The sequence below is a fragment of the Sebastes fasciatus genome, chromosome 22 (genome assembly GCF_043250625.1).
Source record: "Sebastes fasciatus isolate fSebFas1 chromosome 22, fSebFas1.pri, whole genome shotgun sequence".
In the NCBI taxonomy this organism is placed as follows: domain Eukaryota; kingdom Metazoa; phylum Chordata; class Actinopteri; order Perciformes; family Sebastidae; genus Sebastes; species Sebastes fasciatus.
In genome coordinates this window covers 15,387,863-15,414,370 of record NC_133816.1, presented here as the reverse complement: position 1 = coordinate 15,414,370, position 26,508 = coordinate 15,387,863, and the positions used below count along the sequence as shown (strand labels likewise).

General features: G+C 40.5%; 4 protein-coding genes and 1 long non-coding RNA gene across 6 annotated transcripts in view; 3 read left to right on the top strand and 2 right to left on the bottom strand.

Moving 5' to 3' along the window:
- Window positions 1–1,761: 1,761 nt before the first annotated feature.
- LOC141760788 (uncharacterized) lies at window positions 1,762–3,581 on the top strand. The gene is made up of 4 exons (XR_012592450.1): window positions 1,762–1,911; window positions 2,033–2,861; window positions 2,948–3,039; window positions 3,220–3,581. It is a non-coding gene; the product is annotated as an uncharacterized LOC141760788 (long non-coding RNA).
- An 867-nt stretch (window positions 3,582–4,448) lies between these two features.
- On the top strand, window positions 4,449–7,967 carry LOC141761206 (putative C-type lectin domain family 20 member A). Its single transcript, XM_074624538.1, has 6 exons — window positions 4,449–5,215; window positions 6,435–6,594; window positions 6,716–7,090; window positions 7,190–7,543; window positions 7,630–7,794; window positions 7,906–7,967. Exons 2-6 carry the CDS (start codon window positions 6,504–6,506, stop codon window positions 7,965–7,967), a joined length of 1,047 nt encoding a protein of 348 aa, XP_074480639.1. The 5' UTR covers window positions 4,449–5,215; window positions 6,435–6,503.
- A 3,381-nt stretch (window positions 7,968–11,348) lies between these two features.
- On the bottom strand, window positions 11,349–15,272 carry cfap184 (cilia and flagella associated protein 184). 2 transcript variants are annotated; one of them, XM_074623597.1, is made up of 4 exons: window positions 15,104–15,272; window positions 13,391–14,439; window positions 11,849–12,196; window positions 11,349–11,724 (listed from the first exon to the last, which is right to left on the bottom strand). In XM_074623597.1, exons 2-4 carry the CDS (start codon window positions 14,159–14,161, stop codon window positions 11,410–11,412), a joined length of 1,434 nt encoding a protein of 477 aa, XP_074479698.1. In that variant the 5' UTR covers window positions 14,162–14,439; window positions 15,104–15,272; the 3' UTR covers window positions 11,349–11,409. The 2 variants fall into 2 exon arrangements, with proteins under 2 accessions (XP_074479698.1, XP_074479697.1); XM_074623596.1 differs by having other exon boundaries at window positions 13,391–14,435.
- Window positions 15,273–15,464: 192 nt separating this feature from the next.
- tada2b (transcriptional adaptor 2B) lies at window positions 15,465–21,236 on the top strand. Its single transcript, XM_074623595.1, has 2 exons — window positions 15,465–15,783; window positions 17,791–21,236. Exons 1-2 carry the CDS (start codon window positions 15,514–15,516, stop codon window positions 18,994–18,996), a joined length of 1,476 nt encoding a protein of 491 aa, XP_074479696.1. The 5' UTR covers window positions 15,465–15,513; the 3' UTR covers window positions 18,997–21,236.
- A 3,757-nt stretch (window positions 21,237–24,993) lies between these two features.
- grpel1 (GrpE-like 1, mitochondrial) overlaps window positions 24,994–26,508 on the bottom strand; it is a 4,947-nt gene continuing 3,432 nt past the window's right edge. Inside the window, exons 3-4 of the mRNA XM_074623518.1 lie at window positions 26,456–26,508; window positions 24,994–25,458 (exon numbers count right to left, since the gene is read on the bottom strand). The exon at window positions 26,456–26,508 is cut by the window's right edge and continues 29 nt beyond it. Coding sequence (XP_074479619.1) covers window positions 25,112–25,458; window positions 26,456–26,508 — 400 coding nt within the window. The 3' untranslated portion in view covers window positions 24,994–25,111. The remainder of the gene's footprint in view (window positions 25,459–26,455) is intronic.

Below are 26,508 nucleotides of genomic sequence, written 5' to 3'. Positions count from 1 at the left end.
TCATAGTGACTCTTTCCCCAAGAAAACGTATTCTGTGAATTATCCATTCACCCTCATTGTGGACTGGATGCAGACTTATCAGAGACAGGTGAGTCAAAACCTGGACACCAAAACTATCTGTATAGAGAGATACCACTAGAGGTACATTTCTCTGGAAGTACTAAAACTGAGGATAAAGCCGGAGGTCTCCTCTGTGGATCTGAATGACCCTGCTATGAAAGCAGACATCCTAAAAAAGGCAAGTCTCTAAAATCTATCCTGCAACACAGAACCATTCATACGCCCAGAGAAGATGTAAATGACTTCTAAAAAAAATCTTTCTTATTTGGCCAGCTCTTTGTTTTACCATCACAGAGTTTGAGAGAATGTGTAGGTGTGTGACTGTAAAAACAAATTAGTGCAGCCACAGACGCATCAGCCGAGCACAATGCAAAACAGCTGCCACAATATACACAGAAGGGTATTATCATGATTAGAATATAACCAAATGACTTGTTTGTTGTTTTATCATTCCAGGAACTGGTGGACTCGGTGAACACGATGACCTGACCTCTACGGTGCCCTTCTAGTAGAGAAAATATGAGTCAGTGCCCTCTAAGGTCTAGGCCCACTTCCTATGACATACTATACTATGACTGGTTTACTTTGAAAACCACATAAAGTCATAGTGTGTCATAAAAAAAGTCATAACCATTAGTGCATGTCTAATTTTTTATATGTATAAATGCATGCATAAATGTACATCTAAATATTTTGTTTATTTGTTGTTGTTTTTTATTCATTTTTATTTGGAGACGTTGACACTTTAGAGGATTAAGGAATGTACAAGTTTGTATCATGATGTAATGAGCAGCATGTACTTAAAAGAGTGTTTCCATTTTTTCTTTTTTTAAGTGTTCATATACAATAAACATTGTGCCCGCCCGCCAACCCATCCCATCCGTCCCAACCGCCCCACGCGCCTATTCGTGGGGTACTCACCTACAGTAGCACAGAGGGAAAGAAAAAAAAAAAAAAAAAATCCATCAAATAAGGATCGCATTTAGCTGCCTACAATGTCTAATAATGGGAAAATAAATAAATAAATAAATAAATAAGTTACATATATACATACATACATACATACATACCTGCATACATATATATATATATATATATATATATTTACAGTACATACACATACATACTGTACATCGCCATACAAACACATGTGTACATACATACATAATCATAAAATATTCCAAGAACCCTATATATTTGGTGTGCCATGTGGAGAGAAACAGAGCACCATATCTAGTAAATATAAATAGTTAATTATTAAATAGTTTCAAGGCTTTTTTGCCTTTTTTTTATTGACAGTGAGAGTTTTGAAGGTGGAGAGAGAGGGGGTGGCATGCAGCAAAGGGCCGCAGGTCAGATTCAAACCCGGGCCGCTGTGATAAGGACTCCCCCTCTACCAGGTGAGCTACCGGGGCTGGATAGATTTATGGAAACATCATGTTTAGGGTTAAAATAGGCACTTTATTAAGGTTAGGAGACTTTTGTCGTCTTGCTTACCATAATAACCAGATGGTTAAGGTCAGGGAACGATTGTGGTCACGGTTTAAAAATAACAATGTTGACGGTAATTTGGAAACAGGAAAAAAAAACAGCGGCTGAATCTACTGATTCTGACGTTGTTCTTTGGAAGACAGTTTTTCCAGATGGTTTAGAAAAAAAAGATTTATTTGCATTTCTTTTTGCATTAACAGGCCGGTGGACTTTGTCCGTGACGGAGAGAAGCTGCACTTGAATTTCCATAGATTTGCCTACGAACAGTAATGAAAGAGCTGGGGTCGCACGTTGAGACACACAGTCCACAGGTCAGCATGATGATGGAAAGGATCTTGCTGGGTGTCTTGAGTCTCTCAGGTCAGTGAATTCTCTGATATTTGTGATGTCTAACAGTGCTTATTACTGTGGAGTATTGTAATACTATGAGCTGTAATAGTTTGAACCACCTTATATTTAAGAGAAGGTGTTTTCCTCATAGGGTGGATCATCCCCTCCAAATGCCTTCACCGTCAGTACCACTATGTTAATGATTCAAAGACTTGGACTGAAGCTGCCTCCTACTGCAGACGGACATACACAGACCTGGCCAGCATTGAAAACACTGAAGAAATGAACCAACTTATAAACACTGTTTCATCTTCCAGCAACAGCTCTGAAGTCTGGATTGGTCTGTACAGTGCAATCGTCTGGAAGTGGTCTGATGGCTACAGAGGGACTGGGTCTAGATACAGGAACTGGATACATAATAATCCAAATTTTGGTAAAGGTGTTGAGTTCTGTGTGGTCACTGGAGGTGATGGAAGGTGGTCGGATTTTTTTTGTAATCATGAATATCCATTTATCTGTTACGGAGGTGAGGATCTAGCGAGGCATGTTTTGATCTTGAAAAAGTTTTATTTTGAATTTCAGTATGTGACATTTCCTCCTCTCCCCCCCTCCAACCCTAACTGCAGGGACACAGTTGGATCCTGAATTTGTTGTAGTGAATGAAAGTATGAATTGGTCCAGTGCTCAGAGGTACTGCAGGGAGAACTTCATAGACCTGGCCACTGTGAGGAACGACACTGAGAACCAGGAGATCCAGAGTTTGGTGTGGAGTGGAGACTATGCATGGATTGGCCTATTTAGAGATCCCAATTTGAATTGGTCTGATGGTAGCAACTACAAATTCAGCTACTGGGATAACGCTGTAAACCCACTTGGCTCATTGACACATGTATGTGCTGTTGTAGATTTGCAAAGATCAGGAAAATGGAGGGCTTTTGACTGTGAAAGGAGATTACCGTTTGTCTGCTACAGCCTCCCTGGTGAGTGATTTACTGTCCTTTTATGGTATCAAAAAAGTAATACCACAGCAAACTAATGTTTCATTTCTCTGTTCATTCTGCAACAGCAAACAGGCAGGTAGTAAGGCTGAGGATGAAGCCGGAGGACTCCTCTCTGGATCTGAATGACCCTGCTGTGAAAGCAGACATCCTGAAAAAGGCACGTATCTATCTATCTATCTATCTATCTATCTATCTATCTATCTATCTATCTATCTATCTCTAGACTGTTTTATTATACAATACCATTTTTTATACAATATAGAAATCATCCACGTCCTCTCTGGGTTTCCAAACAAAGTTGATGTCTATTGAAATGGCTATCATTTGTGTTTCACAGCTCCAGGACAGACTGGAGACGAAAGTAGCGGGAGCCACCCTGAAATGGAGAGAGCAGCCTGATGGGAAGGTCTTCTTCAAGGAAGGGAAAAGTTCTCAGAAGAAAGAAAGAAAAAAGACGGAGCTCTGAAATTGAATCCAACTTTATCTGTGCTTATAGGCTTATCAGAAACCCATGGTGAACATGCATTATATGTGCTATAAAATGTAGGGCTACTTGGTACTTCATCATCAATACCGCTGTGTGATGTGTTTTAATTGTAATTCTTAGTCCAGAATATATACCGGTATGTATGAGGAGTTGTTTTGGCTTCAAGTTTCTTATTTGGCTCTGTAGAATTATTTCAAAATAAAAGCTGATATCATATTTGTGTCTGTGTGTCTATATTGAATAGTAACAATAATCTAACAAACTAATATAATATAGCACAGCAATTACAATAACATAACTATAACACTGCTAATTTTACTTAAAGCTTGGGTAGGTAACATTGGAGGAACCAGCAAGAGTACACTAGTGCACAGGCAGAGTGCACGCAGGTATGTAGACAGGCATGAAATGACTGGACGGGCTTATTACAGTCCTGCGAAAGCCATAGATACAAGATTTGTTTCTCTTTTTTTAAGTCGGAGCATTTGATTTATTGATTACTGTCGAAGAATTTCAGCAAAACTTAACAAAAGTGTTTCTAAAATACATTACCCACCCTTTAAGTAAAGGATATGAATACTTCCAGCACTGACACACACACACACACACACACACACACACACACACACACACACACACACACACACACACACACACACACACACACACAGAGCAAGAGAGAGACTAATAATAAAATCCTGCAAACCTGATAGGCCTAACAGACAGGTGAAGTCCCGCCCCTTCCGGTGGACACACATATGATGTTTGTCAGTTTAGAAGATAATTTTGAAAGTCAAATATATATATATATAAATACAGTATATATATATGTGTGTGTGTATGTTTTTACTGCAGTACTTTTATGTGTGAAATATTTAGGGGGCCTTTTATGGTGGTCAGAGGATAGGTCATACAGGTTAATTTATCTTTCTACTCTGGTTTGCTAATTTTACTTCACTTTGGAAAATAAGGACTGACATTGTTAATGGTTAAGGTTAGAAAAAAACATCTTGGTTTGTGTTTAAATAATAACTTAACAGTGTAATGTTACAACTGTCACAACATAACTAGCGTAAATACAAAGTCCAGTGTTTGTTTGAGCCATCCACCAGCCCTCCCAGACCAGCCCTTAGTGGACTTTCTCACTTGTTATACAAATTATTATTAATTTTGTTTTTCTACAGAGAACCAGAAATACATGAATTATGCATGTGTTCAAATACTTATCTACAACTGTGATTTTTCCTCAGAGATATCTGTATATACAGTAGACCTATACACTGTTGTGCAGTAGTGCCATCTACTGACTGCAAGTGAAAACAGCACATTATACCTGAGATGGTGAAACAGAGTTTTATGGTCAGACAAAACTGAAGCAGTTTGCTACTTGGTAGAAACTGTATCCTGTCAGCCTACATCTTAATGAGCTCTGAGAGCAGCCACACGCTCACCTGAGCCTAGTTGACTCTGAACAGCACAGGTGAGCCCAATCAGCACACAATCAGTGCTTCTATAAGTAGGAGGTGAGGAGAAGAGCATGTCTCTGTTTGCCCTGCTACCAGCCATACCTGATCCTCAGCCTTCATCAAGTGTGTCTTCAGAAATACACCACTTGTTGAGGATAAAGGGGAAAGTCATCTCAAATAAAGTCTCCCTTTTGCTGGAATTTCCTGTCTCTCTCTCTCCTTAATTCCAGTTACCTCACGTCCAATACTCAAATGTCCAGAGTCTCCAGCCCTCGCCACCTTAACACAGTTTTCATGGTGACTCTTTCCCCAAGAAAACGTATTCTGTGAATTATCCATTCACCCTCATTGTGGACTGGATGCAGACTTATCAGAGACAGGTGAGTCAAAACCTGGACACCAAAACTATCTGTATAGAGAGATACCACTAAGAGGTACATTTCTCTGTAAGTACTAAAACTGAGGATAAAGCCGGAGGTCTCCTCTGTGGATGTGAATGACCCTGCTATGAAAGCAGACATCCTAAAAAACGCATGTCTCTAAAATCTATCCTGCAACACAGAACCATTCATACGCCCAGAGAAGATGTAAATGACTTCTAAAAAGCTCTTTCTTATTTGGCCAGCTCTTTGTTTTACCATCACAGAGTTTGAGAGAATGTGTAGGTGTGTGACTGCAGAAAACAAATTTGTGCAGCCCCAGACGAATCAGCAGAGCACAATGCAAAACAGCTGCCACAATATACACAGAAGGGTATTATCATGATTAGAATATAACCAAATGACTTGTTTTGTTGTTTTATCATTCCAGGCACTGGTGGACTCGGTGAACACGATGCCCTGACCTCTACGGTGCCCTTCTAGTAGAGAGAAAGTGATGCAGTACCTTTAAGGCTGCCTTTCCATTGAAGAAAACGTGATGCGATGCCGACCAGGGTGCCCTTAGATGGAGAAAACGTGATGCAATGCACTCTAGGGTCTAGGCCCACTTCCTATGACATACTATACTATGACTGGCTTACTATGAAACCACATAAAAAGTCATAGTATGTCTGGTACCTGAATTAATCATGAATTGCAGTGTTAAGTGTTTATAAAACGTCACTAACCATTTTTTATATGTATAAATGCATGCATAAATGTACATCTAAATAGTTTGTTAATCAATAGTTTTTGGTGCTTTTTCGCCTTTTTTTAATTGATAGTGACAGTGAGAGTTTTGAAGGTGGAGAGAGAGGGGGTGGCATGCAGCAAAAAGCCGCAGGTCAGATTCGAACCCGGGCCGCTGTGATAAGGACTCCCCCTCTACCAGGTGAGCTACCGGGGCTGGATAGATTTATGGAAACATCATGTTTAGGGTTAAAATAAACACTTTGTTAAGGTTAGGAGACTTTTGTCGTCTTGCTTACCATAATAACCACATGGTTAAGGTCAGGGAACGATTGTGGTCACGGTTTAAAAATAACAATGTTGACGGTAAGTTGGAAACAGGAAAAGAACAGCGGCTGAATCAATGAGTCTGACGTTGTTGTTGGGAAGACAGTTTTTCCGGATGGTTTTGGAAAAAAATATTTATTTGCATTTCTTTTTGCATTAACAGGCCGGTGGATTTTGTCCGTGACGGAGAGAAGCTGCGCTTGAATTTCCATAGATTTGCCTACGAACAGTAATGAAAGAGCTGGGGTCGCATGTTGAGACACACAGTCCACAGGTCAGCATGATGATGGAAAGGATCTTGCTGGGTGTCTTGAGTCTCTCAGGTCAGTGAATTCTCTGATATTTGTGATGTCTAACAGTGCTTATTACTGTGGAGTATTGTAATACTATGAGCTGTAATAGTTTGAACCACTTTATATTTAAGAGAAGGTGTTTTCCTCATAGGGTGGATCATCCCCTCCATATGCCTTCACCGTCAGTACCACTATGTTAATGATTCAAAGACTTGGACTGAAGCTGCCTCCTACTGCAGACGGACATACACAGACCTGGCCAGCATTGAAAACACTGAAGGAATGAACCAACTTATGAACACTGTTTCATCTTCCAGCAACAGCTCTGAAGTCTGGATTGGTCTGTACAGTGGAATCGTCTGGAGGTGGTCTGATGGCTACAGAGGGACTGGGTCTAGATACAGGAACTGGAGAACTAATGATCCAGATTTTAATTCAGGTGATGAGTTCTGTGTGGTCACTAGAGGTGATGGAAGGTGGTCAGATTATTTTTGCAATCGTGAATTTCCATTTATCTGTTACCGAGGTGAGGATCTAGCGAGGCATGTTTTGATCTTGAAAAAGTTTTATTTTGAATTTCAGTATGCGACATTTCCTCCTCTCCCCCCTCCAACCCTAACTGCAGGAACACAGCTGGATCCTGAATTTGTTGTTGTGAATGAAAGAATGAGTTGGTCCAGTGCTCAGAGGTACTGCAGGGAGAACTACACAGACCTGGCCACTGTGAGGAACGACACTGAGAACCACGAGATCAAGAGTTTGGTGCCGAGTAAAGACCGGGCATGGATTGGCCTATTTAGAGATCCCAATTTTAATTGGTCTGATGGTAGCAACTACAAATTCAGCTACTGGGATAACGCTCAAAACCCACTTGGCTCATTGACACATGTATGTGCTGTTGTAGATTTGCAAAGATCAGGAAAATGGAGGGCTTTTGACTGTGAAAGGAGATTACCGTTTGTCTGCTACAGCATCCCTGGTGAGTGATTTACTGTCCTTTTATGGTATCAAAAAAGTAATACCACAGCAAACTAATGTTTCATTTCTCTGTTCATTCTGCAACAGCAAATAGGCAGGTAGTAAGACTGAGGATGAAGCCGGAGGACTCCTCTCTGGATCTGAATGACCCTGCTGTGAAAGCAGACATCCTGAAAAAGGCACGTATCTATCTATCTATCTATCTATCTATCTATCTATCTATCTATCTATCTATCTATCTATCTCTAGACTGTTTTATTATACAATACCATTTTTTATACAATATAGAAATCATCCACGTCCTCTCTGGGTTTCCAAACAAAGTTGATGTCTATTGAAATGGCTATCATTTGTGTTTCACAGCTCCAGGACAGACTGGAGACGAAAGTAGCGGGAGCCACCCTGAAATGGAGAGAGCAGCCTGATGGGAAGGTCTTCTTCAAGGAAGGGAAAAGTTCTCAGAAGAAAGAAAGAAAAAAGACGGAGCTCTGAAATTGAATCCAACTTTAGCTGTGCTTATAGGCTTATCAGAAACCCATGGTGAACATGCATTATATGTGCTATAACATGTAGGGCTACTTGGTACTTCATCATCAATACCGCTGTGTGATGTGTTTTAATTGTAATTCTTAGTCCAGAATATATACCGGTATGTATGAGGAGTTGTTTTGGCTTCAAGTTTCTTATTTGGCTCTGTAGAATTATTTCAAAATAAAAGCTGATATCATATTTGTGTCTGTGTGTCTATATTGAATAGTAACAATAATCTAACAAGCTAATATAATATAGCACAGCAATTACAATAACATAACTATAACACTGCTAATTTTACTTAAAGCTTGGGTAGGTAACATTGGAGAAACCAGCAAGAGTACACTAGTGCACAGGCAGAGTGCACACAGGTATGTAGACAGGCATGAAATGACTGGACGGGCTTATTACAGTCCTGCGAAAGCCATAGATACAAGATTTGTTTCTCTTTTTTTAAGTCGGAGCATTTGATTTATTGATTACTGTCGAAGAATTTCAGCAAAACTTAACAAAAGTGTTTCTAAAATACATTACCCACCCTTTAAGTAAAGGATATGAATACTTCCAGCACTGACACACACACACACACACACACACACACACACACACACACACACACACACACACACAGAGCAAGAGAGAGACTAATAATAAAATCCTGCAAACCTGATAGGCCTAACAGACAGGTGAAGTCCCGCCCCTTCCGGTGGACACACATATGATGTTTGTCAGTTTAGAAGATCATTTTGCAAGTCAAATATATATATATATATATATAAATACAGTGTATATATATATGTGTGTGTGTATGTTTTTACTGCACTACATTTATGTGTGAAATATTAAAGGGCGCTTTTATGGTGGTCAGAGGATAGGTCATACAGGTTAATTTATCTTTCTACTCTGGTTTGCTAATTTTACTTCACTTTAGAGAAACATTGTTAGTGGTTAAGGTTAGAAAAAAACATCATGGTTTGTGTTCAAATAATAACATAACAGTATAATGTTACAACTCTCACAACATAACTAGCGTAAATACATAAAAACTGCCTTAGCATACTTTCTTACGTAATATTACGTCAGAAGCATAACAACTGTAAAGTCAACGTTTAGATTTGGGTTTATAGTGGACACGAACAGCGGAAAGTCCAGTGTTTGTTTGAGCCATCCACCACCCCTCCCTGACCAGCCCTTAGTGGACTTTCTCGCTTGTTATACAAATTATTATTAGATTAATAATTTTGTTGTTCTATAGAGAACTGAAAATAAATAAATTATGCATGTGTTCAAATCTACAACTGTGATTTTTCCTCTCAGATATCTGTATATACAGTAGACCTATACACATATCGTGCAGTAGTGCCATCTACTGACTTCAAGTGAAAACAGCACATCATACCTGAGATGGTGAAACAGAGTTTTATGTTCAGACAAAACTGATGGAACTGTGTTCATCAGTCCCTTCATCATTATTAGTACTGATTTGCATATGCACTCTAAAAAGGTTGAGTGACTGGGGGTTAGACCATGTGCCAATCACCTCAAAGTAAAATTAAAGTAATAGTTCACTTTGGGAAATACGCATATTCAGGTTTTTTGGGGGGGGTTTTCTGTCAGGGAGAGTTGAGAAGATTGATATGATTGTCATGTCTGTGTGTTTAGTATGGAACCTGTGCCAGATGGTGATTAACTTAGTTTAGCATTCAGACTGCAAGCACGGAGAAACAGCTAGTCTGGCTCTGTTCAAAATATATATATATATATATATATATATATATATATATATATATATATATATATATATATATATATATATATATATATATATCCGCATGTCGAAGGGTCCTTGAGCTAGATACTTAACCCCAAATTGCTCCTGAAGGCGGAGTTTTTGGTGTGTGAATGAGTATTTAGATTAGATCCTGATGGGCAGGTTGGCACTTTGGATGTCATGAATGTATGTGCGAATGGGTGAATGCTGACATGTATTGTAAAGCGCTTTGAGTGGTCAGAAGACTAGAAAGGCCCTATATAAATGCAAATCCATGTTTATAACAACTTGTGACTACAACATTCCAGGACGTCACTGTGCCACCCACTGCTTGCCAAGAAATTAAGTTTCGGTAGACATGTTTCTTTATAAACTCTGGACAAATCTAGTATCTATCTCCCCCTACTTCCAGTTTTTATTTTAAGCTGAGCTAATTTTCTGTGGGCTCCAACTCCATTTTAGCGCGCAAACATGAGAGCGGTACCAATCTTTTTATCAAAGCAAATAGATATTTCCCAAACTGTTGTTCCTTTAATATTTCAAGTAGGCTGTTAATCTAAACTCCCTGTTAAGCATTGTTTTGCCTCTCTGTTAACCATTATACTGCCAGTATTAGCCAGTTTTAAAGGTCCCATATTGTAAAAAGTGAGATTTTCATGTCTTTTATATTATAAAGCAGATTTAAGCGCTTTATAAATACTGTTAAACCATCAAAACGCTCAATATACGGAGAAATACACACAGCCTGAACTCAAAAAAATTGTGCGTTTGAAACAAGCCGTTTGGATTTCTGTCCATTTGTGATGTCACAAATGTACAATATTTAGACCGTTACACGGTTTTAAACATAAACATTCTAAATGTGTCCCAGTTTATTTCCTGTTGCAGTGTATATGAATAACATCAGCTGACAGGAAGTAAACATGGACCCAAGCTGTTGCCTAGCAACGCAATTCCATTGCAATTCCGTTGAAATGCACTAAAACGGAGCGTTTCAGACAGAGGGTGAATACAGGTTTATCCAGACAGACAGTATGAGGAAAATAAAAGTTTTTTTGGAACATTACAGCATGTGAACATGTTCTAGTAGAAACACAAAATACAAGTATGAACCTGAAAATTAGCACGATATGGGACCTTTAAACAAAAGAAGTATCAGAAGTTTTAACCACAAACTGTTCTTGCAACAACGCATAACACAACAATGTCTTGTTGCCTTTTTGTCCACACTATCTATGTATATTTAACCTCTTACTGTTGATGCCTGTGCTAGTTTGTACTCTGTAATGTCTTGTTTTGTTTTAGTTTTATTGTATGTATGAAATCTATGTGCATTCAATGTTTAACTTCTTGGCCAGATCGCCAACGCTAAAGAGATTTTATCTCAATGGATTTGATCTGGTTAAATAAAAAAAAGAAATGAAAGTATTGCCCAAAGTAGTAAATATCCAAAGACGAACAGAACAATAAAACAAAGGCGGAAAAATCTGCACAAAAGCCGGGATCAGGTCTGATCACACCTTAAGAAGTTAATTCAGTCATTAGTTCATTCATTCATTCATTCATTAAGTTGTCTTCCATCTGCCACAACTGAAGACGATCTCAGCCTGCTGGCACTTCAGATCCTCCAGTTGTTCCTCCAGGTGGTCGGAGGCGTCCACGGTGTCCTCAAAGTCCCGCAGCAGGACCCTGTTCCCCAGCAGTCCACGGTGCTCCTTCAGCCTCAGGTTGTCTCTCTGCAGGCCGTTGCGTGCCTGCCGAGTCCCGCTCAGGAGCTCCCTCTTCCTGGCCACCATGGCCTCCACCTTGGCCAGCTGCTCTCGCTTGGCCTGGACCTCCATCTGGCTCCAGAACAGCTTCTCCTTTACGTTTGACAGGAGCTGATAGAGCAAAGGAAACAACAATGCTGACTTAATTACTTAGTACCGGAAATCATATATTTTGTGTGAAGCAACTGCAGAAATGACTTTAACGCAATCTGTACCTGTGGATTCTTCGACCTACCTCCAAGCTGCCGCTGATCTTCTTCTGCATCTTTAAAGATTCCTCCTTTTGCTTTTCCGCACGTCTTTGCAGCTCCAGCCTCTCAGCCTGCAGCTGCACAAACTGGAGATGCAGGGGGTCCCTGGCATGTTCTTCTCCTACCCGGAGCTCTGCCTCCAGCCTGTGAATCTTGATCCTCAGCTTGTTGTGCTTGAGGCGCAGCTTGATCAGCTCGTGCTGCAGAAGCTTCTCTGTTGCCAAGGTTGCCTCCACTTTGGCATGAGCAGCGCCTTTGCCCAGGCGTCGGCTTAGTACTGTCACAGCTACATCCTGCTTCAGCGCCACGAACGCTCGCCATTCATTTTCTGCCTGAGGACGAAGATGAGAGGGGTTCGGACCGCTGATCAGTACACCGTAACACACAATCAACACTTATTAGGGTAACTGTAGCAGACCCCTAATTTGGGTGCTTAAATATATTCAAGTCGTGCTTTGCACATTTTCTTGGTTTGTTCTTAAAGCATTCCCATGTTCGCATAGAGCTGAGAGCAGTGTCTGCATGGCTCAGTATGCATGTCACCTCCACCCAGCTCACTGCATAGCAGCATGTGTGTAGACCCCTTGTACTCCTTTTTCCCTGGAGGGATAGGAGACCAATTAAAGCCTCTGAAAACTTGGTTTCGAATCAAAGTATTTCTCCAGTCCGGATTGACTTGCCGTTCGGTCTAGATATGGACCTCGGTCCGGACTTTGAGAAGCCCTAGTATAGAAGTCTATGAGAAAATGAGCCTACTTCTCATCTGATTTATTACCTCAGTAAACATTGTAAACACGTGTTTATGGTCTCAATCGCTATAGTTTCAAGTCTTCTTCAATACAGCATGATGTTCATCTACCTTGTGATTGACAGGTCGCTACCACGTCTGGGATTTGTACGTGCTTTCGTCTTGTTTTCAGTTCATTACAGTTAATTATACCATTTTTGGTCGCCTAAAAATGTCTTCTTATTCAGCGTTCAGTTGTAAATGTAAATAACCAGGGGTGTAATGTAACAAAGTAATAAAACGCTGTTACAGTACTTAAGTATTTAAACGGTCAAACTAGGCAGCGCCGATCAAATTATGTATGAATCAATATTCTGTTAACGTTAATGCCTATTACTCTCCTCAAATGTTTTCAGAAACATCTTGTAGTGTACTGTTTAGCTGTAAAATGAGAACGCCCGACAGCCGTGTTGAGATCAGTTGAGGAAATACCAAGCACCGCCCACCACCAGCCGGAGCGCAGCCAATAGGAACGCTCTCTCTCTCTCTGAAATGACCTGTGATTGGTCAAAGTCTCCCGTCACGGGCTAGATTTTTTTAAAGCCTGAAAACAGAGCCATGACGAGATGCGGGAATTACAATATGCTGAAAGGTTATTATGGAATTTTTGCCCAATGATGCCAAAAAATTGTCGCTTACTGAAGCTTTTTTGTTCCCATATGGATAGTTGAGCGTACTTAATTTTGCCATGTTGCACACACACACATGCACAGGTCCTGACTCTGACAGTAAGACCAACCTTGTCCAGCTTCTCTTGGTATTTGAACCTCAGCTCCTCTGCCTGCTGCTGAGCCGTCTGTGAATCAGCGGTGAACTGCTGCTTCAGGTCAGTCAGGAGGTCAACGTACTTCTCATACTGCTGCAGCTGCTCCGACACCAGTGTCTCCATGTCCAGCTGGGCGTATTCCCCGGCATTCTTGCGGAAGAACTCCGCCAGCTTCACCTGCAGCGAGCTGTGGTGCTGGCTGGCTTCATCTCTGTCCTCACACAGCTGCCGGTGGAGCTGCATGTATTCTTCATAGTCGATGCCTTCTTTATCTGCGGGAGGAGCAGCAGGGGATTCCTCTTCTTCGTCAGCCTCGTCAGCCTCGTCAGCCTCGTCAGCCTCGTCAGCCTCGTCTTCCTCCCGTTCAGGACTGGTGTTCTGTCTCTCCGGGGTCTCAAGATGCAGCCCGGGAGGTCCGTCGTCATCATTGCTGTTGATTTCAGAAACAACCCTCTCCTCGTGGGACACCGGCTGCTCACTCACTTCATTCACCTTCACATCCAAGTCTTCATTTGTGGTGATGCATTCGACACCCGGGAACTCATCTTCACTGTTCTCTTCTCCAACAGGAGCCTCTTCCTCAGTGGCTTTCACACTTTCTGAGTTTTCTTCATCCTGATCTGATGCAACAGCTGGGACACCTTCCTTTCCATGTCCATTAATAGGAGAATTGTCCTCCTCAATGGATGAATCTGCTGACACCACCCTATCATTTTTCACCTCATTTTCTGTCTCTCCATCCATTTTTTTTTAAAAGAAAATAAAAAACCCAGAAGTATTATTCTATTTGTGTAATACAGCTATAGGGAGCTGGTGCACTTCTGGAGTCTAATGCATCGGTTCGTTTTGTTTTAGGTTGTCGTGGAAACTGGCACTTGTGGTGATGCATTAGACAGACGGAAACTCACTTCTACTGTTCTCTTCTCCAACAGGAGCCTCTTCCTCAGTGGCTTTCACACTTTCTGAGTTTTCTTCATCCTGATCTGATGCAACAGCTTAGCATTCTTCACCTCATTTTCTGTCTCCATCCATTTAAAAAAAAAAGAAAAAAGAAAAAAAACAGAAATATTATTAAATAAAAACCCAGAAGTATTATTAAAATAAAAACCCAGAAGTATTATTAAATAAAAACCCAGAAGTATTATTAAATAAAAACCCAGAAGTATTATTAAATAAAAACCCAGAAGTATTATTAAATAAAAACCCAGAAGTATTATTAAAAAAACAAAACAGAAGTATTATTAAATAAAAACCCAGAAGTATTATTAAAAAAAAAACAACAGAAGTATTATTAAATAAAAACCCAGAAGTATTATTAAAAAAAAACAACAGAAGTATTATTAAAATAAAAACCCAGAAGTATTATTAAATAAAAACCCAGAAGTATTATTAAATAAAAACCCAGAAGTATTATTAAAATAAAAACCCAGAAGCATTATTAAAAAAAAACAACAGAAGTATTATTAAAATAAAAACCCAGAAGTATTATTAAATAAAAACCCAGAAGTATTATTAAAATAAAAACCCAGAAGTATTATTAAATAAAAACCCAGAAGTATTATTATATCTGTCTATATAGGTGTATGAAGCTGGTGCACTTCTGGAGTCAATGCATCGGTTCGTTTTGTTTTAGGTTGTCGTGGAAACTGGCACTTGTGGTGATGCATTAGACAGACGGAAACTCACTTCTACTGTTCTCTTCTCCAACAGGAGCATCTTCCTCTGTGGCTTTCACACTTTCTGAGTTTTCTTCATCCTGATCTGATGCAACAGCTTAGCATTCTTCACCTAATTTTCTGTCTCTCCATCCATTTAAAAAAAATAAAATAAAAAAAATAAAAACCCAGAAGTATTATTAAATAAAAACCCAGAAGTATTATTATATCTGTCTATACAGCTATAGGAAGCTGGTGCACTTCTGGAGTCAATGCATCTGTTTGTTATAGGTTGTCCTGGAAACTGGAATCGAGCTGAGCCAATCAGAAGCCTCCCCCTGACCTCTTGCTCATTAATATTAAAAAGCAGGATGTAGAGTAGGTCGCGCATGCGCAGCACACCTTGTTCCTCCGACAACAAGAAACAGGAGCCAAGGCATCATGGCCGACCTAGGGAAGAAGTACTGCGTAAACTGCCTCGCAGATGTTACCAACCTGCGGCTTCGTTGCACAGACTGCCCGGATATAGAGCTGTGTCCGGAGTGCTTCTCGGCGGGCGCGGAAATCGGTAACCACCGGAGATGGCACGGCTACCAGCAGGTCGACGGCGGTCGCTTCTCTCTCTGGGGTCCCGAGGCAGAGGGAGGATGGACCAGCAGGGAAGAGCAGTCGCTGCTCGATGCCATCGAGCAGTATGGATTTGGAAACTGGGTATGTTCAGGTTTTTACGCACTAAAATATTGTGAAACAAGCTCTGCAGAAACCTGCAGGAACCAGATCCAACTCTGAGTTCTTTTAAAATACATTTCTGATCTTCTGCTCTGTTATGAACCATCCAGACCTCTCAGGTCATCTGGATCAGGTCTGCTTGGTGTCCCCCAGAGTCACAACTAAACATGCAGAAGAAGCAGTGTTCAGTTTGTATGCACCAAATATTGTGAGAAACCTCCTGCAGAAACCTGCAGAACCAGCTCCAACTCTGAGTTCTTTTAGATCAAAACTTAAAGGTCCCATATTATAAAAAAAGTGAGATTTTCATGTTGTTTTTTTTATTATAAAGCAGGCTTAAGTCCTATATGAATACTGTGAAAGTATCGAAACACTCAGTCCACAGGGAAATACACACAGCCCGTATTCAGAAATTGTGCGTTTGAAACAAGCCGTTAGGATTTTTGCACATTTGTGATGTCATAAATATACAATATTTAGACCCTTGTCGCAATTTCAAATGTAAACATTCTAAATGTTCCCAAGTTTATTTCCTGTTGCAGTGTATGTATATAACATCAGCAGACAGGAAATAAACATGGACCCAAACTGTTGCATAGCAATGCAATGCCTTTGCAATTCCGTTGAAATGCACTAAAACGGAGCGTTTCAGACAGAGGGTGAATACAGGTATATTCAGGCAGACAGTATGAGGACAATAAAGTTTTTTTTTTAACATTACAGCATTTAAACATGTTCTAGTAGAAACATAAAATACAAGTACGAACCTGAGAATGAGCACGATATGGGACCTTTAATGTTCTTTTGCACTTTGTCGCAATGTTCTTGAATGTTTATGTAAAGCACTTTGAATTGCCCTGTTGCTGAAATGTGCTCTACAAATAAAGCTGCCTTGTCTACATCACTTTATATAAGTCAACTTAACAGCAGTCGCAGTAGTTTGTGTTTTAAAGTAACGTTACTTGTAAAAAATGTCAAGAGTGAAAGTTGGTCCAGTGGGTCGCATTGGCAACCCAGTGACTCTTACAGGTCCACAGGTATTTCAGTGTTATTGTTTTATCTATTAAAGGCACAACAAGGCCTTACTGGCTACCACAAAATACGAGCGCTGACTTCACTAAGCTAGAACTTTAGTTATACTGCCCTAGTGGAGGGTTACCCGACTCTTCTATACATCACAAACCAAGATAGATCACAATAAACATCACATGTAAGCATCTGTATATGTTTTATCACTGTAACAATTTGATTTAGGGTTGCAACTAACACTTATTATTTTAATTATTGATGCAGTCTGTTATTTCATATCATTTTTACATTTAGGTCAATAATTGTTTTAGACACAAATGCTTTACTTTCTACTCTACAGGCGTGCAATTAAAAAAAAAAAAAAAGTATAATAATCAATTAATTAACGATGTAATATGGCACTTGTTAAGGGAATTATGTGAATTTTCTTGAAGGAAGAGCACAATTTAAACCCAAGTAAATATTAATTAATCATGTAGTTGAGTTAACTTAATTGCATTGGCCACGTAGACGATATACACATGGAATTAACTAAATATAATACAAATTGAACTAACTAAATAATATAAATAAAACAAAAATATACCACAAATATCAAAGGTAAAATCTAAATATACCTTTTTAAATGGTTACAATTGAAGATTTGAATAATCACAGATTGAAATATGCTGAATAAATACAAAAGTATTTACAAAAAAATCCCATAAGTTAAAATCAAGGTATACCTTAAGTTTCAAAGGGTTTAAAAGTCAGAGTGCCTCGGGGAATTTATCATATATTATATATATTTATATTCCACGTATGTTGAATTGTATGCTTGCATGTTGACCATATTCAGCAGACTTGCTGACTGACCTAAAGACTCTCTAGGTTACAAGTTTATCAACTGAATACTGTCTACTGTGTACTTCTTCCACTATGCTCATGAAATAACAACATCCTGTTTGTGTTGTCTTTCAGGAGGACATGGCCGCTCACGTCGGAGCATCCCGAACTCCTCAGGAAGTCATGGAACACTATGTTACCATGTACATCCATGGAAACCTGGGTAAAGCGTGCATCCCGGACAGCATTCCCAACCGGGTGACGGACCACACCTGCCCGAGCGGGGGGCCCCTGTCGCCCAGCCTCACCACCCCGCTCCCTCCGCTGGATATCAGCCTGGCCGAGCAGCAGCAGCTGGGCTACATGCCGCTACGCGACGACTACGAGATCGAATACGACCAGGACGCGGAGAAGCTCATCAGCGGGCTGTCTGTGAACTACGACGACGAGGACGTGGAAATCGAAATGAAACGCGCTCACGTGGACATGTACGTGCGCAAGCTCAGAGAACGCCAGCGACGTAAGAACATCGCCCGGGACTACAACCTGGTGCCCGCGTTCCTGGGCCGCGACAAGAAAGACAAGGAGAAGGAGAAACCAGGAGCGCCGGGAGTCACGGGCGCCGTCGGCGGCGTGGGTGGCGCAGGAGCTGGCGGCGGCACGATTGGATCCGGTTCCACGACAGCAGCGGGATCCGGTCCCGTTCCCAGCACGCCCAAAAGAAAGATCACCAAGGAAGAGAAGGATCAGCGGGTCAGACTGCGGGGGCTCTGCCAGTTCATGGCCCATCGGGAATTTGAAGACTTCTTTGAGAACATGCACAAAGAGCGCGTGCTAAGGGCAAAAGTGCGTGAGCTGCAGCGCTACCGCCGCAATGGCATCGCCCGCCTGGAAGAGTCGGCGGAATACGAAGCGGCGCGCCACAAACGGGAGAAACGCAAGGAGAACAAAAGCGTGGTCACCTCCAAACGGGGCAGCGGAGGTGGCGGCGCGCTCGGCTCCGGGTTGGGACTCGGCGGTGGAGCCGGAGGCGGAGGAGGCATCGCCGGAGGGTTGGGGGTCGTGATCAAAGAAGAGTGCAAAGACGGCGAGTTCGCCGCCATCGAGAATCTGACGGGCTTCGAGCTGCTGTCAGACCGAGAGAAGGTGCTGTGTAACTCTCTGAACCTCAGCCCGGCACGCTACCTGACTGTCAAAACCATCATCATCAAAGATAACATGCAGAAAAGGCAAGGCATCCCGGCCAAGAGCCGGCTGCCCAGCTACCTGGACAAGGTCCTCAAGAAGCGCATTCTCACCTTCCTCACGGAAAGCGGCTGGATATCCAGAGACGCCTCTTAGCGATCCGTCTTCGGTCAGGAAGTAATAAGTTGACGATCACTGGTAGCTGATTTGCTGTAAGCTCCGTAGAACAGGACAGAACTTTTTTTTCAAAGGGGACCTTGTGAATATGTAAATTGCACAGAAAGAGGATGGAAAAAAAAAAAGTTTATTTTCATACCAGGGATAGGAAACAAAGACAAGCCTATATTTTTACATTTGGAAAGCGACGGGGGTGAAAAACAAACTGTGGATTTCAAATACTTTGTGTCCTTCTTGTTTCTACATGAATGAGAACTACAATGCTGACAGGTAAACAAACATCGACTGGTTCAAAAGCCATCTCAAGCTGCATTTTTGGGGTGAATGTTGGGTGACAGAATTGATCGCCGTCGTAGATGTTTTTGAGGATCTCTCAAACTCTCGGTTTCTCATCGGTTAAAGCTCGACCGCTAGCTGTTCAAATTCTGTAACATTTTAAGGCCTTCGTTTCCTAGACATTGTCATACATCTTCAGTAAACTCTCAATTCTCTGACTTATTGTTTCCCCTTCTTACTGCCTACAAGTGAAGGAAAAGAACCATCATCTAGCTTTCTCTGGACTGAGTCAGATAGACATAGAGCGATACATCTGCTGATGTTTGATCATATATTTATCAGTATTGGCACATATGTCAGCCAAAAAGCAACAAGAAGTGTGTGTAAAGAAATGCCAAAGAATATTACAAAATCATTTAGAGACAGTGTTGTCATTACACAGTCTGTCCACTAGAGAACGTTTGTTTTTCAACTGTAAAACGTCAGTACATTTGTTGGCCGCAATTCTTTCATAATCAAATTTAAAGGATCCTTATCAATAATATTCATTCATTATGTGGTTATGGTAAAAACACAAACTTTGGCTGACATATTGTATTTAATTCTTAAAGCACCTTGGCTTCAGATCTAGAAGTATTTCTCCATAGCATACATTCATGCTAAATAAGCAATGATCAAAAAAACACACATCTTTAGGTATTATTATTTATTAAGAGTTTAACACTCAGCTAATCTGCCTCATCAGGACTGTGTGGGTGTGATTTGATCAGTGACAACCAACATTGATTGAAATGTTGGTAAACCTTGATTGGTGCCCAAATAAGCCCCGCCCACTTTAACCCACTTTAGAGAGGAGCACAGTGAAATACAGAAATCTCTCACATGACATAATAACCAAAAGTGTTGGTAGAAAATCGTGAGAAAATACATTTTCAGGGCCTTTTAAATATCCATAGTATTGGCTTCAAAAATCCTGTATCAGTCGGGCTACAATTTGTATTTTATTTACATTTTAGTTTGAAATCAGTATGAAGGAAAAACTCTCTGAATGCTGAACACCCAAATGCTAAAAAAGTACGATTCCAAGATTATTGATTTTTTCTTTAACGTAAGTGTTAATGCAAGGCAGGCTAATAGTACACCTCTTTATCTTTTTACTCTTAGATTACAGTGTTCATCCTCATTGTATGCGTTTTGAATTTCCACAGTCCTAACTCCAAACGTCAGCCCTGTGGTTGACCACTTCACACGCGCACACACATGGTCTGTCAGACCAGCTGTTACCGACCTCCTCCCCCTCTTGGCAGCCTCTCATTAGTTTCTTTCAAAGGTAACTTCACTTTGTGTTGAAGGCCGAACCATCACAACAGCACCGGTGACTCATTCTCTCATTTTCTCTGCTTTTTCCTGCGAGTCAAGCTGAGCGGTGGCTATTTAAATGAAAATGAAGTCATTGAATCGGCTGTCATTTCACAGCTCTAAAATCACAAGAGAAGAAAGACAGTTCTTACCTGAACTGGAATACGTGCTAGAGTATTATTTTTTGCCTCTTTACTGCGTCTGTAAAGAGGAATTTGGCCTTTTTTGGGGGGGGGAATGCAAGTCGTGAGCAGCATTAGTTCTGCATCGGTAGGCATTGCCTTAAGCTTTGTCGTTTTCTTTTTTTTTGTGGTCATCATAAATGGCCTCCTCTTCATTGTAGAGCTTCACTTTCTGGATGTTAATGTTCTGTTATGGTCATCAGTCATATTTCATCAACGTGATGCTCCAAACCATGTACCATTCTAGTCAAACACTACTACATTTTATATTTCTGTCCCATGAAAAGACTTAAAGGTCCCATATTGTAAAAAGTGAGATTTTCATGTGTTTTATATCATAAAGCAGGTTTAAGTGCTACATAAATACTGTTAAACTATCAAAATGCTCAATATGCAGAGAAATACACACAGTTTATTCATAAATTTTGCGTTTGGAACAAGCCGTTATAGGATTTCTGTCCATTTGTGATGTCACAAATATACAATATTTAGACCATTACATGGTTTTAAACATAAACATTCTAAATGTGTCCCAGTTTATTTCCTGGTTGCAGTGTATGTTAATGACATCAGCTGACGGGAAGTAAACATGGACCCAAGCTGTTGCCTAGCAACACAATTATGTTGCATTTCCGTTGAAAATGCACTAAAACGGAGCGTTTCAGACAGAGGGTGAATACAGGTATATTCAGGCAGACAGTATGAGGAAAATTTAGTTTTTTTTTTAACATAAGAGCATGTAAACATGTTCTAGTAGAAACACAAAATACAAGTACAAACCTGAAAATGAGCACGATATGGGACCTTTAACAAAAGACCAACAATGAGTCGAAAGCTGGATATAATACATTTCCAGCCTTATCTTTTAATGATAAGAACCTCTCCGTCTAATTCTGCTTGTTAATTTACTTGACTCTGGGCCTTAGTGGCGAATGACTTAGAGAACCGCTGACCTAAAGTATGTGGAACACATTTATTATTATCATCTTTCCAACATTCGTGGTCACCTCCAGTACATGTGTTTGTTTCATTGAAGCTGCCGATTGAGCGACAGGCCTGGCGTATTATGTTGAAGCTGAGGTGAAAGTATGAGCATCATAACGAAGGGATAATCAGAACATTTCAGGTCAGAGGTCAGCTCAAAATGCAATCTGAACCAGAATGTTCTAGTAAAGCTAGTTTCCAGCCTATAAACCAAACCGAGAGCATGTTGATCTGACGGTTCCCCCTGTGTTTGAACGTCAGCTTTTTGTTTATTCCTTTTAGATTGTGAGTTCTTTTTTCAAGGACTGTCGACATCTGTGTTTCAGATGTCGACAGTGCAAACAAACGTTTCACATTGTTCCAAAAATGGTGTGTTTCGGTGTAAATGTCTCAAAAGGAAAACATGGCTAATAGATTTTCATTTCCCAGTGGAGCAATATTATTTGTAAAGCGGGTGGGGGGGGGTTGATTTTGCATCCTTTATGTCACCAAAATGTAGATAATTTTGTAAGATACATTTGAAAAAAAAGAAACTATAATTGCTGACCTGTGAAATGTACAGTATTTTGTGTCATGGGAAAATTGTTTATAGCTTTTGTAATAAAATACAAAAACAAAATTTGGATTACAAAGAAGACACATTTTTCTGAAGCTTTAGAGCAAAGTGATGGCATGCTGTTGTGCTGTCTTTAATCTTGTTACCGGTCTGATGCTGTTGAGCTGTTTTTGCTGTCCCGTTATTTTTGTTATTGCACAAGGTGTGTACGGGGATGTATTAAAAGTGCAAAAACTTTATAATTATAAATAGTCTTGTTTGTCTTCAATAAGTTTGCAGCGCTTGTGACTCTGAAAGAGAAAAAAAGAACCCCATCAAAACACAAAATATCAGCTTTTTGTTGTCCATTAGAGGGACACAGTAGCAGCATGTTAAGGAAGGTACAACAGTGTTTTCACCGTTATTATAAATGGAAAAAAACACAAGAAAGTAAGAAATGGAACGGATTAGAATAGGAATTTGAAAATCTATCTTAACCTGAGTAAAAGTATACATAGTAGTGAAGAACAAGCATTATGATAATTCAAATTTTCAGTTTTCATTTAGTTTCAGTGGGGAAGCAATGCAAGTAAACATGACCTGTCTGAAACAATTTAATCATTTCAAAGCTTGAGTTATTGTTAAAATATAACTTCTATAGTACTTCTATAAAATATATAGTTTCATTATTTTAAAAAGGCTCAGTAATCTTCTGCTTATCTGATGGGCCAGGTCACGGTGGCAACTGTTATGGTCAGAGGAATCATGACAGATCTGGGCTGCAGGTTTCTCTGAGTCTTGATCACCTTCAGCTGTTGATAATCAGCCCGGTTATATAGAAGCAGGTTGGCTGCACTCTGCTCATTCGGTTGTGTGTCTGCAGAGGGTCAACACCTTTAGTTGGCTCTCTGTGTTTAGTGATTTTGTGGGGTTTTGATTTTAAGTGTTCACATCTTTAGCCGGCCTTTACTTCTCTTGTGTGTCCCTCCTCAGTGACTCCCAACTTACATTTCATTTGGGATCAGATACCTTTTGTTTGTTTGTCTATCATTTTTGGTAGATTTAGTGGGCGACTGCGGGGAAGTGAAGTGCACAAAAAAAACTAATGGAACACTTAATCATCACAGTTTAACACCAAGTCAGTACAACTTCAGCGATATCAATCCATCCATTTAGGAAGCATGAGTGATTGTGAATCACTTTCACCTGCTTTGGTGCAAATGAAAGTGACAACAGGGTTCAATGGAGAGGCAACAGCAAGACAACCCCTCCAAAAAAAGGAAATGGTTTTGCATGTGGTGGCCACAGACAATTGCTCTCACCTCATCCTTCCTGACTGATTCTTCTCTATAGTTTTGTGTTCTGCTAGTGTCTTTGTAGCATGAGGCGGTACCTGCAGCCTAAATCAGGTTGCACAGGTAGTCCAGCTCCTCCAGGATGGCACATCCTTATACGTGCGGTCACAAGAAGGTTTGCCCTGTCTCCACAGCAGTCTCAAGAGCACGGAGGAGATACTAGGAGACCGGCGGTTACACAAGGAGGGCTGGACAGACCCGTAGAAGGGCGTCAACCCAGCATCTCATTCTCATGCTGGGAGATGTTACAGGCAGCATAACGTTCACCACGGCGTCTCCAAACTCTTTCACGCGTGTCAGTGTGAACCTGCTCTCATTGTTATAAAATAACGATATCATTGAGAAGTGTAAGTCACTGAATCTAAAATATGTTTATCATGTCTATGTTCAGATTTGACTGACTCAGAGAAGTAGGAGTAGCGTAAGTATCTTAAACAGATCCATGAGCTGTGTCGCAGTCACTGCTGCTACCGTTCACTGTGTTGGTGAGAGAGCCAAACTACAATAACCAACACCTGCATACACCTGTCTCTCTCACCTCATGGCTAAAAAACCTCCGCACTACTTTTCTTTTTTAATATTATTTCCAAGATGTGTGTAAAAGAAAAACACTCAACCAAGATGCCAAAGTTGATCAATTTATTCTTCTGATGCTGTGAATAATTTGGACAAATATTACATAATTAATCTAATGGTTTACAGTTAAAGCCGTCACATTACCGTCAGGCAACATTGAGCCAAATTGTGGCGTAGGAACGTCACAATTACCGAATTACTGGCCTACCGGAGCCTGATCACGTCCAAATGAACAACAGAAAGATGTTTTGTTTTTGTTTTTTTTACCATGAAGGCTTTGGGAAGCCCGACTCAGAACAAAGTAACATCGCAACCTTTCTCCACATCCTCATGTACTGTTCTATGCTTTATTCACAGAACGAATTTTAAAACTCACAAACAAAAAGAGAAGACAAATGACGAGTCAAGTTCAAGATTATTAGGGCTTTAAAGAAAAGTCTGGAATGATACCAACGGTTCAGAATTAGCACTCTCAAATTACATCACAGCTCACACGAAAAAAGTCTCAAAATTAGTTTTTAAATGATAATTTGTTCAACTTTTTGTGTCTCTTTCAGTAAAGATTCAAGTTTATAGGAGACATGAAAGCTTCTTTCTGTGATCTGGTGATAATCTCTGACAATACCTGACTGATGACGAGTTGAAATTTGTGCCAGACTAATTGTAAGTGTAAATGTATCTGTAAAAATAACTAGTTGATATCGTCTAGATACAAAGTTCAGTTGGGTTCCCGTCTCTCTGACCCTCGACCGGTCTGCCGTACCTGAGGTCATCCGTCTCTCAGGCAACAAAGCAAATCCCACTTTGCGAAAGTTACGTCATCGCTTCTAGGGCGCTTTGGCCACGCCCACCAACGCCGGCCTGAGGGTGCGACCGTGGAGCTTGTAGCCCACTTTGGTTACTATGGCGACGGTGTCGGGCTCCTTGCCCTCCACGGGGGCGTAGAAGAGAGCCTCGTGCTCGTAGGGGTCGAACTTCTGGCCGTCCGGGTTGAGCCTGACCAGGCCGTGCTTGGTGAACACCTTCTGGATCTGGACCTCGGTCATCACCAGGCCGTCGTACAGGTTCTTCAGGTGAGGGTTCTGGCTCGTCACCTCCTCCTTGGGCACGCTCTCGTTGGCCTTCTCCAAGATGTCGGCCACCTCCAGCAGGTCCTTGCAGAAGCCCTGGATCCCTGGTGATGGAGGGAAGTTCGAACATTATTCAGCATTCTTCAAAAGTCAGATTTAATTTCCATCCATTATCTTTAACCACTTATCCTATTCAGGGTCACGGGGGGAACCCAGCTGACATTGGGTGAAGGCAGGGCATTATTAATATAATATTAATTATACAGGTATATATATATATATATATATAAAAAAAGTCATGTATGTTTACTTAAATTAGAGAAAGGTCTAATAAATTTGTCATAAAAATCAATCAAATGCATTCTAATATTTAAACAGTGCAAGTACAGGTTGTTAAATAAACTAAACCAACAGCTAACCACGTCATAAAAGCACACGATTCAACCAAAAGACTTTAATTGTCTTTTTGTGACATCTAGTGGTTGGAACATGTAGCTGCAGAATTTCTGATCTAGATCTAGAATATTTGGGGCCAATGAACTCTTACAGGGGAAAACATTTTCCAAAAACCCTCTCAAAGGCTGATTGTAACACAGATTGCTTACTACCATTTGTACTCTTAGACGTCATTAGAACTATTTGTATTCTAAAACTTTTCAACCTAAATACCTATTAGTAGTCGCACAGCGGGGAAATTTAATACCACTTGCATTTGGACTAAACTTGGACAGCATTTGTACTTTTCAAGTAACTGATCTTAAAAGCTTTCAGAACATGAACAGTAGCAAGACTGGCTCAGTCCTAATAAATCCAGACATGTGAAGTCATCTTTAGACTGGTCATTTTAAATCCAGACACTTAAACTCACCAGTCTAAAGCCGACTTTCAGTAAGTGCTTCAAAAATAATGAATTTATTGCTGCGTGTCACAATCACATCAGAGTTTCTAACGTGGGTGGGAGTAATTGACACAATATGCTTGTTTTTTTTGGCGCAAATGGTTATTTTCTGCAGGATTCATCCATGGCAAAGCCCTCATGTTAGGTGGTGGAACGTGTTGAAATATGGAAAACTGGCAGAGCTAATAAAGGAGAGTCTTTACCATATAATTTAGCATCTTCCATCATCTTCTGACTCCTCGTCCTGAGGTTCTCC

What these genes read in the sequence shown, in the direction of transcription:
- LOC141761206 (XM_074624538.1), top strand. Translation starts at nt 6,504, where the DNA reads ATGAAAGAGCTGGGGTCGCATGTTGAGACACACAGTCCACAGGTCAGC. An exon ending in TCCATTTATCTGTTACCGAG is followed by an intron (nt 7,091 to 7,189) that starts GTGAGGATCTAG and finishes CCCTAACTGCAG; the next exon opens with GAACACAGCTGGATCCTGAA. An exon ending in TGTCTGCTACAGCATCCCTG is followed by an intron (nt 7,544 to 7,629) that starts GTGAGTGATTTA and finishes ATTCTGCAACAG; the next exon opens with CAAATAGGCAGGTAGTAAGA.
- tada2b (XM_074623595.1), top strand. Translation starts at nt 15,514, where the DNA reads ATGGCCGACCTAGGGAAGAAGTACTGCGTAAACTGCCTCGCAGATGTT. An exon ending in AGTATGGATTTGGAAACTGG is followed by an intron (nt 15,784 to 17,790) that starts GTATGTTCAGGT and finishes GTTGTCTTTCAG; the next exon opens with GAGGACATGGCCGCTCACGT.
- cfap184 (XM_074623597.1), bottom strand. Translation starts at nt 14,161, where the DNA reads ATGGATGGAGAGACAGAAAATGAGGTGAAAAATGATAGGGTGGTGTCA. An exon ending in ACCAAGAGAAGCTGGACAAG is followed by an intron (nt 12,197 to 13,390) that starts GTTGGTCTTACT and finishes CTTCGTCCTCAG; the next exon opens with GCAGAAAATGAATGGCGAGC. An exon ending in AGATCAGCGGCAGCTTGGAG is followed by an intron (nt 11,725 to 11,848) that starts GTAGGTCGAAGA and finishes TTGCTCTATCAG; the next exon opens with CTCCTGTCAAACGTAAAGGA.